At 37.4% G+C, this 15119-nt stretch overlaps 1 protein-coding gene across 1 annotated transcript; it reads left to right on the top strand.

Moving 5' to 3' along the window:
- The first annotated feature begins 980 nt into the window (after positions 1–980).
- On the top strand, positions 981–8151 carry ptger2a (prostaglandin E receptor 2a (subtype EP2)). The gene is made up of 2 exons (XM_082142354.1): positions 981–2160; positions 4964–8151. The coding sequence occupies exons 1-2, from the start codon at positions 1354–1356 to the stop codon at positions 5255–5257; spliced, it is 1101 nt and encodes a 366-aa protein (XP_081998480.1). The 5' UTR covers positions 981–1353; the 3' UTR covers positions 5258–8151.
- The last annotated feature ends 6968 nt before the right edge of the window (positions 8152–15119 follow it).

Genomic DNA, 15119 nt, shown 5'->3' with positions numbered 1-15119 from the left:
TTATTACTATATAAACTACATGTAAAATGTGTAACAGGGACACTGTAAAATAAAGTGTTACCAAAAAAAGTTTTGTTTCTTGGATGGAAATATGCCTACATAGCTAACAATATGAACAAAACATTTTAAAACACAGCAGTATACATAAAATTGTAATTGGAAATGTGTAAATGCTGTTTTATTATAACATAAAACATAAAAATACCAGGAAGCCCTAAAGTAAAAAGAGTACAAAAATTCCTTCTGGCAAGACAATAACAACACGTAGCAGCACGTTGTGAGCTCAGGTCTGTACAGCCCAACCTTAAAGCCATGGAAAGTTCTGTAACGTCTCTCAGCATTTAGAAACGTTTGGTTATCTAAAGTAGATTTAATTCTCTGAAAATAAAGAAGCTGTTGGAAAAGAAGCCAACTGAGCTGTTTCTGGGTCTAAAGATCAATGTTTTGGGGCCGTTTTCAAAGGTTTTGATCAGGTTCATTCTAGAATAAGATCTAAAGAGCACTTAGCACTTTGGAGGACAAATGTATTTATTTGTTTCTTTTATTTCATTTATTGTCATAGATCTTTAAAAAATCTGTCAAATGTATACAATTGACACCAGCTATTTTAAGGATCCTTCTTGTCATGTAGTCTTTGGTGGTATGATGTTTCGTTGTAATTTCAAGGATAGTGGCCATTATTTAATCAGTGGTAATTTTGACAATCATTCTTTCCTAAAGGCAAATTTAGTTGCTTAAATCACATGCAACCCTTACCAAGAGACCCTTTCAGGGCCATTTAAAAAAACATTTTAGAATAGCTATTTGATTATTATTATTTGTACAAATACAGCACAGGGCTCTTTTGGGACCCCAAACTGTCAGGAAGTAGAGTCTCAACGGCACATGAGGTTTTAAGGAAGCTTGAATTTCTCAGTCCTGTGTCTGGACCAGTGTGTGTGTGTGTATATGTGTGTGTGTTGAGGGTGGAGTCAAGACGTTGTTTCACCAGTCAACAGCTCATTCAGCAGAGGAACTCATGGCTCACACTACATTCTCCCACCACTGCCTCTTTGCCTTCGAGAGCATGGGGCAGACAAAGAGGCAAGCCTGTCTGACACCAGAGGTACTGAAGTACTGCTATGGTTCTGCGATGCGGTGCACACCATGCTTAGATTGATGAACTCCATGCTTTTACCAGGATGAACAACCTTTAAGCTTTTTAGATTTTTCAAATTAATGCAGTTTTTCTGATGTAGAGTTGGGATTTCTCAAACATACCAACCTAAACTAATTCAAGGAAGCTTTTCACTTGAAGAACTTTGAGGTTCCAAGAAGATTTGCAACAGGAGCGTTGATATATCCACTGCAGGAATGGGGAAAGAGAACAAAACCTGTCGTGACAGTCTGAGCATTGAGGAGAACGAGGGCCCGACCATCAGCGCGATGATGTTCGCAGCTGGAGTGCTCGGGAACCTGGTTGCGTTGGTTCTCCTGGAGTTCCGCAGGAGGAAAGAGAAGAACCGGCAGCGACAATCTCTGTTCCATTTGTTGGTGACCACGTTGGTCATTACGGATCTAATGGGCACCTGCATGATCAGTCCCCTTGTGCAGATTGCATACTTAACTAATACCACACTAGTTGGGATGACCGAGTCTCCTGCGGTGTGTCAATATTTTGGATTTGCAATGACTTTCTTCAGTCTGGGGACACTTTCCATCCTCCTCGCCATGGCACTGGAGAGGTGCATCTGCATCGGGTACCCGTACCACTATGGGAGGCACGTCACCAAGCGCTGTGGCTACATCACCATCCCTTGCATTTATCTAGTCTGCTTTCTATTCTGCTTGATGCCGTTTGCAGGCTTCGGGGAATATGTGCAATACTGTCCAGGGACGTGGTGTTTTATTGAGATGAAGCCTGTGAAGCCTGAGGACCAGGCTTATGCCAACGTTTATGCCACTGTGTCGCTGCTTATTATTGTAGTTACAGTGGCATGCAACTGTTTTGTAGTTTATCATCTGGTGCTGATGTACCGGAGACGCAAAATGAACCGAGGATCGGTGCAGACCCGGAGTAAAAGAGACAGGAGGCACTTCTCATGGGCAGAGGAGGTGGAACATCTCATTCTTCTGATTGTCATGACAGTCATATTTGTCATTTGTTCCCTGCCATTAATGGTAAGACTTACAGTATCTTATTAGGATGAAGGAAAGTGATTTGTTGAAAATTCACAAAAATATTTTAAAAAGTCCTTCAGGCATCAATAAACTACTTTATAAAGAGAGAGAAAATTAAATACATGTTATTGTTAAAGTGTATGATGTAAGAAAAATATTTCACTACTTATTATTAATATTAATGATATTGCAAACCTTCTTACTTATCCCTAGAGAAAATATATTCCTATTAACAACAATATCAGAAGTTGCAAAAGATAAAAGATGAATAAGAAACAATATTAATAGATATGAAAAGATGGTATAATATAATATAATATAATATAACTGCAAACGGTCTTGCTTATGTACTACAGAGACATTCATTTGCAGATAAATCATGATTTTTTATTTATATTTTTGAAGTTGAAGTATTTTTTTCTAGTCTTCATTTATAATGTAGCTGTCATTTATATTCAGGTTATAGAAAAGAGACATTATCGCTTAACCGTCTTTTGCAGATTAAGTCTGGTTAGATTTGGAAAAAGTAATTAAAAGTAAACAACAGGTTTCATGGACGGATGCTTCCATATTATAGTTCAGGTTACTGGGCATGGGGATGTTGTGGTTTCTAAGTAACCGCATATTTTCTTGCTGATTTATTGACAGAAAGGAATGGTTATAAAAATGAAAAAGGTTTTGACCTGTCTTGGAGAAGCTGGTATTTATGAAAAGAAATGCCACGGAAACGTACGTGCATGAAAGCATTTAGCATTTCGAAAAGGTTGGCTTACTGAGATCTTGATCAAACCCAAGATCATGATATGGTGCTACTTTCAAAATCATCCCACCTCCATCAGAGCTTCTGTACCAACGATAACTGACAGTATGAGATTTAGATAGCTGGAGCTTATTTTTTCTTGGAGTGTATTATTAATTCTTGTGAAAAGCAACTAGATTGTGGTTGTAACACACAAAGACTCTAGGTACTGACAGACCAAGTCTAGCTGAAACCAGACTCAAATCCATCTCTTCAGTCACCTGGAACTATGCCAGCCATGTTAATTACATTAACAGTAGGTGAAATGACATTAAAGTATTACAGTTTAGTATTCGTGGCTCCTTCTGCAAACTTATTGCTGATACACTGGTTTGAATTGAGTTTATTAAGGACAACTGAATTTCAGCATAAATTACAAGTAATGTAATTTCAGATCCCAGCAATCCACTGACTAAATTTGTGGGACGGGCAACAAGGTAAATGTAATGATGGAAGGCTCCTGTCTGGTGAAAGATCATGCATAATCAGAATCATTAGATTTCATAACAAAAAGGAATCTTTTACTTGATCAAATAGAAATGTTTAGTAAAACATGATTTTTAAATGTATATTTGCACTGATAAACTTGTGGTTCTTTTCAAACCATTAGTCACCACCAAATAAGGAATTTTGAAAATATTCAGCATCAGTGTTTACACTTTTTTGGGGAAAATAACATATGAATGCCATGGTTTCTGCATATTAAAATGGGATAGAAGAAAGTATTTTAACATCAAAGCGATTACGCACTTTAGTTTTAAGACTCCAGTTTGATGAAATGCAGTGCATGAGAATTTCGTAATAGCCAACTTTCATCATACTTCATGGTCTGTGAAAAAAAACAATCCTATTAGGAAAAATATAACTTCTACAGTGTGTTTACCATCACTTTTGTGTGTGATAAAGGAAAAACAAAACAAAGGCTTATGTAACAAAAAACTATGAGCAGAGGTAAGCAAACTTAGGAAAATAATATGAATCATGTCTCCACTGTTTAGGAGAATGAATTGTAAAATGAAGTTTTTTAAAGTGATCTTGTGAGTCATTGATGGGAACTCCAGGATGAAGACATCTAGAGAGTGGATTGTATTTTTTTACATAACTGCTTCCATGGGTGACAGAAATAGCAAAGTTTTGACAGACTGTGTCTAGTATATGTTTATATTTTTGAGTTGTTTTATGCACACACAAAATCTTATGAGACCACATAAGTGTTTGCTGAAATCTCAGTCAAAGCAAAAGCTCCTTAAAATGGAGTCAATGGGGAAAATGACTGATAAGTCTCTTGCCTTTTAAATTCCTATCTGTAATTTAGAGTAATAACATGTTAACGTGCACGTTGATGAAAGTAATGCGATTTAAGCGCATTATCTTGTGCGTGAGATGAAACACATCCACGTTGTTGTCATTAATATTGATCAATGAGCTGGTGTCTTATAGAAGCTTGTCAACAATGATAATGGTTTCTCTGATTAGATATGATTTGTGGGATGTGGAAAAGTAACATGAATTATTAAAACCATGAAATGCAAAACTATACTTTGGACCAGACAGTGAATACAGTGACTCCGCATATCTCATCACAATGCTTTCATTACAACTATTGCTAGCAGCTGTCACACTACATGCTAAATTTACTTGGTGATATGTTACCAACTGTGATTAATTATTAATAAATTGAGTCTAGATAGATCTTGTTTGAAAATATTCTCTCTATATTTATCTAAAAGGCCTAAAAACCAGCGATGCATTAGGCTAAGTCTACATTGACCAGAAATAAGATTAGCAATTGCTGATGCTCTTCTGCAGAATTAATATCAAACTTTTTGTTTCTTGACATTTGATACAGTATTTCTGAAAATAGATATGCATCTTCATGCTTCTCTGGTTTCTTTTGTAAGTCTCAAAGTGTTGTGCTCGGAATAAAAATTCGTTTCCTATGACATCATCATCTGTGGTTAATGTTCTGTGGTTAATGTCTCTGAATTACCTTCTTCTCTCTAGATCCGTGTGTACATCAACTCCATGGGAAAGGATGAAAAACGCGAGAATGATCTAATATTTCTGCGGTTCCTCTCGGTCAACTCCATCATTGACCCGTGGGTGTTCATCATCCTCAGCCCCTCGGTTTTGCGCTTCCTCTGGGGGGCGCTGTGTAAGACCACCTTAATGCCCTCCAGGAACTCCTTGTTCAAAACGTCCATTTCCAAGAATCCTGCAGGCCAAATCGAGCTGTTCCAACCCAGTTCCACCTGTGTGGAGACCACACACCTCAGCAAGTCTGTTCAGATGATCTGAAGTGATGAGGACAATGACGATGGACTGAATGATTCCATCTAAAAATCGATATGATTTGGAAGGCAAGGCTCATCGAGGTTTAAAGTTCTTTGATAGTATTTCCAAATTCCAGGATCTTATCAGTTGACAACTTAAACAAATTGAGGAAAACCGTAACTTAGTTGTATAACTTAGTAAAAAACTTAATGTGTACTTGAAAAAATTAAGTTATGTTAACTTGACAATTCTACATAACTGATTTTTTTTTAATTACACATGAAATGTATTAACTTAATCACTTTAAAGCAACGGTTTTCCTGACTTTTTGAGTTAAGTCAACTGATCACTTTTTACTATATCTATCTATCTATCTATCTATCTATCTATCTATCTATCTATCTATCTATCTATCTATCTATCTATCTATCTATCTATCTATCCATCCATCCATCCATCCATCCATCCATCCGTCCATCTAAGAACATCTTAACTGATTTGTCTGCCGTTCCAATGGCGATCTGGTTTGTTTGTTGATCTAAAAACAGATTCAGAAACTGAGTGAGATAAAGTCAAATGTGAGGTCAAAGGGATACGTTGCGTTCCCTCAACCACTACAGTAATTGTTTTGAGCCCAGAAGCCCTGTTAACTGCATTCACCTGAAGAAGTTGAAAAATGTTTAAGGCATGTTCAGTGGGAGTTAATTCAGGATTTTTCAGTTTTGCCGGGGATATTCTGTGATTGGACTGTTTAAAAACAGAGAAACTGTCCTGAAGCTATCGTTCCATGATCATTACTCATCCAAATTTTTTGCAGGCTTGTGCTTTTCAGGTTAATGGTAAAAACGGCACGTTCTCCTTTGGACACGTTTGTTGTCAAGTGACTCATATGACATAGTTTGCATTTCAAGTAATTCAGTTCTTCAAATGTTACATATGAAAGCTGTCTGCTTGTATTTATAATCTCAACATATTTATTGTGCTTTAATTTATGTTAATACAACTACAAGTCAATGACATATATGTGTCTTCATATGTATGTAGGCTGACATGAATCAGTCATTTCTTTCATGTGAGAGATTCCAATTGTACATAATTGTACATAAGTATAAGCATTTAAGCATGACGACATGCGTGGTGCCGTTCAGTAGCTACAGACCTGTTCTTTGTGTCAAGATACTTGTTTTTCTGTGCCTTTGAAGGTCTTGAATGTAGGCCTACTTGTGAAATAATGTGTTATCTACGTATGCATGTAATTTATGTTGAAGTGTTGTGAAACGGTCTGTTTAATGTAACATATTCTAAGCAAGTCATAGCCATTGAGATGCACTTCAAAACGGAGCAAATCAATAAGAGATTGATAAGATAAGAGATGCATTTTGAATTTCAATATAAGGAAGTATTATCTGTCATTTTTAACAAGAAAAGTTGTTTGTCAAGACAAAATCGTGTTGTGTGTGGTTTGAAAGTAAAAAAAAAAAAAAAAACAGTTTAAAAAGCCTTTAAGTTTGAAGGTTTATAGGCCTTATGGACACAGAAAAGAGACCATTTTTCAATTCAGAATTTTGCCCAAACCTGCTCAGGACTCGTGTCTCTTGACAAAGAAATATATAAAGCATGCATACTTTCCCTGAGGCCATAAATAAGTATGCGAACACTGAAATGCTTGTTGAGCGCATTGCTCGCACATGGTCCTGTTGTACATATTTAATGTTCTTGCATTACAGTGCTGTGATAAACCATGTGACTCAAGGGGGTGATAGCCTTGCCATGTGTTTTATTCCAAGTTGCTAATTCCTCTGCATGTTTAACAAACTTTAATTAACTTGCTTAGCAAATTTTTTCTTCAAACTGCTGCTCTGCCATGACAGTAACTGACCTGAACTGACCATAGAAAAAACACATTGCAATGGTATATCTCTGAATGCAATTATGTGTGAAAATATGTGAAGCTAAAGTTTGCGTTTTAAGCCTTGGGCCGCCTACATAGAGTACTCTCTGACAGACAGGAATGTCTAACGTGTTTGAGGGTGTGAAAGGGAGCCATGCCAGTTTGAAATCAACTCCACTCCACATTTTCAGATGCCTACGTCAGGTTCTGCTCGCATAATGCAGAGTTTCCTAAACCAGGGGTCGCAAACACTTGGTTTGTGACGGAACTGCAGGAAGTGAAAAGCTGACAATTCATTAAATCATAAAAAAATGTTGTTTGCCTGCATGTCAAGTGACCATTTATCAATAACTGAGAACATGCAAATGTGTTGTTAAATTATTGAAATATTAACTTCAAATCTCAAGGTGTATTCAAGTAAATATTTTAGGTCAAAGGGGTTCAGCTGACAAAAAAGTTTGGGAATCATAGGGCATCATAGTGGGTGCCCCGGGGCTCAAGCAACCATGCAAAAATGCCAGATATTCTCCAATCAAAAAAACAATTGAAATTCAGGAACCTCTCTGATTGGTGGATAGCACATCTGGTCCCAGAGGGTGGTAATACACACACAGTTCTACTTTTACCATATAGCGTTAGGACATAACAACCTGACGTAAAAGTTTTCTGCATTTTGCATGGTGATAAATTGCTTTTTTAAGTAATTAAATGCAAAATGATCAGGTATATCAGCTAGAGAGTGACTCACAACAACACTCACAGAATATGTGAATGAAGATGTTTATGTTTGGTTGGTATAATGTAGAGACACAAATAACTTTTGTGTAATGAATTCAGCAAGCGCACCATGGCATGGAGATAAAGATTGTACTCTTACAATCGAAGTATTGATAACTACCCATAAACTCAAACCACACTTATTAAAGTTGACATAAAACAGATGTTGCAATAGACTTTTCTTCCCTTTTGTGACGTATGTCCAAGTGAACGGCATCTCGAACAATAAAAAATGTAGGGCTGCTCTTGATTTTGTCCATTGGGAATTGATTGGATGGTTATTGTTTGTTATTGCTGTGATGTCATATGAGTGAAGGGTTGCTCCGCCCTCGCACCAGTGAACACATCATCAGAGAAGAGAAGAGAAGTCGCTGTAGGGGAAGTTATTTTGTTTAAAGATTACGAGGGCACATGAATTGTAAAAAATAATGATGAGCATGTCATCATGATTGTCAGCAAATCATTTATAATAAATACTGAATAAAAAAAAAAAAGTATTTAAAATCAATGGATTCAAAGCATTTTTTGAGTGGAGGAAATACACTATGAATGAATTGTGCAAACTGACTGGTGGACAAATCAATACAAAAATATGCCAGTTAATTCTGTGGGCAGAAAAAGTGAAACATTGGTTGTATACCAGGTAAATACTTTTGACTTCTCCGAATAATTACAGTTTTTCTCAATCGCTTTGGCACATTTCTGGCAAAACTAATATGTGTAATATGCCTAATTTACATAAACTAGATTGCAGTCATGATCAGTTCACATGTGCATGGCTCAACGGAAAACACACTGGGTTTACACATCTGATAAATGGAACAGAACCCCCCATAAGTCTATTAATCGTTCGGCAGATATGAGGATATCAGAGATCAACCTCACACAAATAATGCTGTTTATTTTATCTGAAAGATCATTGCAGTTACTAAAAGTTGAAATCACTTAGCTTCAGCCTGATTGTGGGAACTTGAGTTTTTCACAAGACAAATATCAAAATATGCGAATATTTAGATAACAGCGCGGGGTCTGATGCTCGTGACACGGTGCACCCATAGGGAGTGTGGGAAGAAGGACAAAGTCAGATCTTAATCGCTTCTCTTCAGCTCAAACAAACCTCGTCTCAGTCGTCATGGTAACATTTCTATATAGCAAACCACAGCTCAGGTGCCTGAGGCTGTCTTGAGAGCTAGAATTTCCTGTGGTTAATTTGGTGATTTAGCCTACACTGAGAATTCATAAAAGTGTTCAGAACATTTACTGCATCGCTGATGAGATACAATTAGATTTAGAAGCCTTGGCTTAAATTGTCACTATCAGTCCTCAACCACGTTTTATTTCTCTGAATACAGAGGCAATGAAGTGTCAACTTGATTTGTTGTAAAATACGTTTAAGTGATTCCCATGGTGCCTGATGCCTTGTCTCTCGCCTCAGCAGTGTCTTTACACCGTTGTGTGAAAGTCTATTGATTCAGTCCATTGATTCTAAATGATATATTCACAGACTTAAAGGTTGTATCAGCGATTTCAGGCCCAAAAAAGGCCCAAACATAAATGATCACATTCATCTAATCTTTCCTAACGATCCGCTAGCTGCCCGCCCCATAAGCATGCCGTCAAAAAACCACGTCTCTGTAGGCAGCCTAGGCTCTGAGATCTGCACACAAAAACAATTGGTTTCACCAACCACTCAAAACCAAAATAAATAGTGTTCCAACCAATCACCGACAGGGGGAGTGTGTTGTGAGGTTTTGCGCTCGTGACTCCGACTTGCAGCCGTGCATGAGTGCAAAACCTCACAACACCCACCCCATCGGTGATTGGTTGGAACACTATTTATTTTGGTTTTGAGTGGTTGGTGAAACCAATTGTTTTTGTGTGCAGATCTCAGAGCCTAGCCCTGAAATCGCTGATACAACCTTTAAGATTCTCGCTACATGAGCCGTTTCGGCTTCTATACTTGTTTATTATACCTGTGTAGTCTACCATTTACATAACAATTTGCATTAGTGTCTGCTCATGATTAATTGTCCATTATGTATTTTAAGATAATAGCATGTTAAACATCAGTTTACTACTGAAACAAATAGCCTATGTTGTGTCTTAATTGTATACATCTCATTAAAACCTGTCAAAAAAAATCTATATTTCACAATATATAAATATATAACAATATAAACTGCCAAAAGTTTTGGGACGTCTTTACATGCACATTAACTTTAATGACATCCCATTCTTAATCCGTAGGGTTTAATATGTCTTTTAGGACCTTGCTTTGTGCACTGGTGCGCAGTCATGTTGGAACAGGAAGGGGCCATCCCCAAAGTCGGGAGCATGAAATTGTCCAAAATGTTTTGGTATGCTGAAGCGAAAAAGTTCCTTTCACTGGAACTAAGGGGCCAAGCCCAACCCCTGAAAAACAACCCCACACCATAATCCCCCCTCCACCAAACTTTACACTTGGCACAAGAATCAGGCAAGAACCGTTCTCCTGGGAACTGCCAAATCCAGACTCATCCATCGGATTGCCAGAGAGAGAAGCGTGATTCGTCACGCCAAAGAACACATCTCCACTGCTAGAGTCCAGTGGCGGTGAGCTTTACACCACTGCATCTGACACTTTCCATTGCACTTGGCTTGGATGCAGCTGCTCGGCCAAGGAAACCCATTGCATGAAGCTCTCTACGCACTGTTCTTGAGCTAATCTGAAGGCCACACGAAGTTTGGAAGTCTGTAGCTATTGACTCTGCAGAAAGTTGGCGACTTCTGCGCACTGTGCGCCTCAGCATGCGCTACCATTTCGTGACTGAGTTGCTGTCATTCCCAATTGCTTCCACTTTTATTATAATACAACTAACAGTGGAATATTTAGTAGTGAGGAAATTTCACGAATGGCCTTATTGCACAGGTGGCAACCTATCACGGTACCACGCTTGAATTCACTGAGCTCCTGAGAGCGTCCCATTCTTTCACAAATGTTTGTAGAAACGTCTGCATGCCTAGGTGCTTGATTTTACACACCTGTGGCCATGGAAGTGATTGGAACACCTGAATTCAATGATTTGGAGGGGTGTCCCAATACGTTTGGCAATAATAGTGTCTATATACACATTTTAATTATAATCAAATCAAATACATTCATTTATATATTTATACTCATAATTATACTTTATAATTATAATATTTACTATAATATATGTATATATACACTGTATATATTTACATAAAATAAAATATAATTTATAAAATATTTTAATAGAATTCTTTATTTAAAAAAAATTACAGTAGTGAGAATTTAAAAACAAAAAACAAAAACAAAACACCTTTCTTAATCAGAATTACACTAAACCTTAAAATGAAAAAGTCCTGAACACAATCTTATTAATAGTTCTAAAATAGGCTTGATTTAGTTATGAAAAAATGCTATTTCTTATTTATTTTTAGATTTTTTTTTAGATTTTGGGGTGAAATGTGAGCTGGAAATGTTGACTTGAGATTTACCCAATTACACCAATGCTAATGAATGCCATCCACTGTAATTAGCGGCAACGATGGTAATGAAGATCGGAGACTCATGAAGGACTGTGTGGCGCAGTGGCCTGTTTAATCTCATGGAAGTTTCCATTGTAATCACATAAAGCAGATCTAACTGTGTTTACATGCTTATTTGTTTTCTGACGCAAAGGGAGGACGCATCTCTGTTGACTGCAATGATCTGTGAGGTTATCTACGAGCCCCGGCCAGAGCACCAGCGGATGACTTGCAGGAAACAGCAGGAAACAGCTGCTCATCTCTTGGGAGATAGTCGATGCCACACATCAGCGGAGACCCATCATCATGTATTACAAGCACACACTGACATCTCCCTTTTATTTTTCTCAGTCCCCCGAACACTCATTCCTACATTTCTCACTCTGGGAAAAGTGGTCAATACCAGTCCTGTCATTACTGGTGCTGTGTGAAGTTTAATGTGGTGTGAAATAAAGCTATTTTGCTGAGCTCAACAGCATTGCTTGATGATCTAAGACCTTAGAAGGATACTTCACCAAAAAATAAACATTCTTCCATCATTTACTCAATTTCCAAGCCAGCATTCGGGGATTTTTTTTTTTTTTTTTGTCCATACAGTGAAAATGGGGTCCAATGTTGTACTTATTGGGAGAACTATTCCTTCAAACGAGACTTTTGCTTCTTTTGGCATCTGTTAAATGACTCTACTTGGAAAAGAAACACTCATTTCCGTTCAACGCATTTACTGAAATGCTGTAGCCTACACATTGGCTAGTGCTTTGATTGAGACAGTATGCTTTTAAAACAAGGACAACAGCAAAACACTATGAAACACAATTTTATAACCAGTACTGTTGGTATGTATTTCCTTTTGATTATATATATAAAATGTGGTCATACGGCTAAAAGACATGGACCCACTTCCATAAGACACAATTGGGATTTCTTAGGGTCTCTAAAAATCAATATTTCATAAAGCAGATTTAAAAAAAGGATTTTGTTGACGGATTTCAGCCTTACTTGGTTTGTCTAATAAATTGAATAATATAAGGCTCTAGACATGGAATGCATGACCAATGTTTTTACTTAATATGATCACTTGGTCCCAATGGGAAATAAAAAAAACCTCACTGCAGACAGGGTTGCCAGGTTTGGGTAACAAAACCAACCCAATTGCTATTCAAAACCTGCCCAATCACGGCCGAAACCAAATCGCATACTAGGTGTCATGTATAGCTGTAATGTGCGCACGACGGTCGGAGATAACAAAAAACAGACTTTACAGTTTTTTTCATCTGCTAACACACATTTTCAAAACTTTGCCTCTTTTTTTCCAAAACTTTGATCATGATCCGGGGGGTATGTTGCTTCAACCCGCAGACTTATAAAACAACCCGTGGCAACAGTGTAAAAGTAGCCCAATTCCACGGGAAAACCATGGACTTGGCAACACTGACTGCAGAAATAATATATATACATATTTGGTCTGAGAGGTACGGCAACCACACAATGATCTTAATTTTTTATGTTCATGTCATAGCCTCCACCCAAGAAAGAGTGCTTTCCGTTGTGAAGAAAACTCTCAGAACAGGCAATTATTAACTTGCTCATGCCTTTGGATGGTTTTTATTTGCCCTTCTGCTTGTGATTAGTAGAACTGAGGCAGGACTAATTAGGCATAACATTCATGTCCTGTCTATGGTGGATACCAGGGGTTGGGCATACGGGAAAACACATAATCTCATCGCACTGGTCATCCTCGCCTCCGAAGAGCTCAGCCAAGCATGTAACCGATGGCGTGGTATTCCCAGCCCAAAAATAATTCAGATAGATACTTTCTGGAATGGGCCATATGACAAGCAGAAACCTCAGGAGAGAACAGCCCAGCCTCAATGTTCATGAGAACCTCTGCTGAGATACGATTGGCGGTGGACCATGAACTGCGTGACACAATGATGCTAAAAGATGATTGTATCAGAATCATGTTCACTGAGAGGCCTGTCTAGCAAAGGTAATGAAAACTACTTGCAAAGGTAATGAAAACAATAAACCTAATAGCACTGTTGTTAATTCAAGATGGAAGCACTTTAAGTCTGCTTGGACTGATTAACGTGATTTGTTTTTACAATCTGAAGCACCAGGAGTGGAGCTGAAATAACATCTTCATCGTGTGCAGTGCATTCCAACATGGCTTGGAGAAGATCAGTGCCTAGTGTGCACAACACTGATGGACCACTATTTTTCTGTGGCCTGGGATTTGGAAGTTGGGCATTTCTCAACCAAACCAAATAAAAAAAAACTCCAAGATGAATCACAACATTATAAACTTCTATATGACACTACAAAACATAATAAAATTGGATAAAAAAGTACAAGATTGTGTATTGAAATCCTTTATGAGGGAATGGACTACATTTGTATGAAATGCTCCACCTGTACAGATCTGCTGTGGGTAATTCATGTTCGCTATATTGCACAGGAGCAGCATGTCTTACTTGCTCACGGCAGTGTGTCGTGTATGTATTGGCATAGCAAGCCCTCCACTTGCTCTGCAGCAGCACAAATAAAAAATATAAATATATATATATTTATATATAACACAAGTTATGTATAATATATATTATTATTAATAATAATAATTTAAAAAATATATATATAGTGATATATTATTACAATTTAAAATGATTTTCTATTTTAATATACTTAATATACTTTAATATACTTACATTATATTAAAATATAATTTATTTATGTGATGCAAAGCTGAATTTTCATCAGAAATTACTCTCTTCGGTGCCACATGATCCTTCAGAAATCATTCTAATATGCTGATTTATTATGAATGCTGGAAACAGTTGTGCTGCTTAATATTTGTTTTTATAACTTGTGATACATTTTTCAGGATTCCTTGATGAATAAAAAGTTTAAAAAAGAACAGCATTTATTTCAAATAAAAATCTTTTCTGAAGGATCATGTGACACTGAAGACTGGAGTAATGATGCTGAAAAATTCAGATTTGCCATCACAGGAATAAATTGCATTTTAAAGTATATTAAAATTGAAAATCATTACATTAAACTTTTTCTGTATTTTGATCAAATAAATGCAGGCTCTATGAGCATAAGAGACTTCTTTCAAAAACAATAAAAAATAGTCTCTTACAAAGGCAGTATTTACTAGCCTGGTTAAAACCAGACCATTCTCAGTAGTAACTGAGTTATGGTCTGGCAAAGCTCATTTTCCAAAGGGGCGTCACCTACGGACGTCGCTCAAATGCCTCTCGGGCCTCGGCGCAATTGGATAGACCCAGAGCCATAGAGAGAGAGAGAGTTGCGACACTCTTTGATGTCGCCGCTATGGCTGTCACGTGGTTTATGTAAGCCCCAATAGTTCCAAAACGTACGCTGGCTGTCATGTTCTTCTATGGGACAGACAGCAGCGATTGCATTATTGAACGGTAAATATAAAATAAAACACACACCCAAGTACTTTTTCAGCTGTTATTGCATTATTGCATTTTGTTAATGTCAGTTTTGCATTTGGAGATAAGTTTTAGGCTATATTTTTGGAGGGAAAAGCTTAGTGTTCATGTTCGCATGGGTAGTAGCACTTGCTTTAGCGGCTCTAACTTAACTTTTCCATATCATTCATCTGATGATGGACGTCTCATGATATTTATTTTAGCACAACTGGGCTGTATTAGGCTA

Source organism: Leuciscus leuciscus (genome assembly GCF_965113295.1).
Source record: "Leuciscus leuciscus genome assembly, chromosome: 17".
Lineage (NCBI taxonomy): Eukaryota > Metazoa > Chordata > Actinopteri > Cypriniformes > Leuciscidae > Leuciscus > Leuciscus leuciscus.
This window is presented reverse-complemented; position numbering and strand designations above follow the sequence as displayed.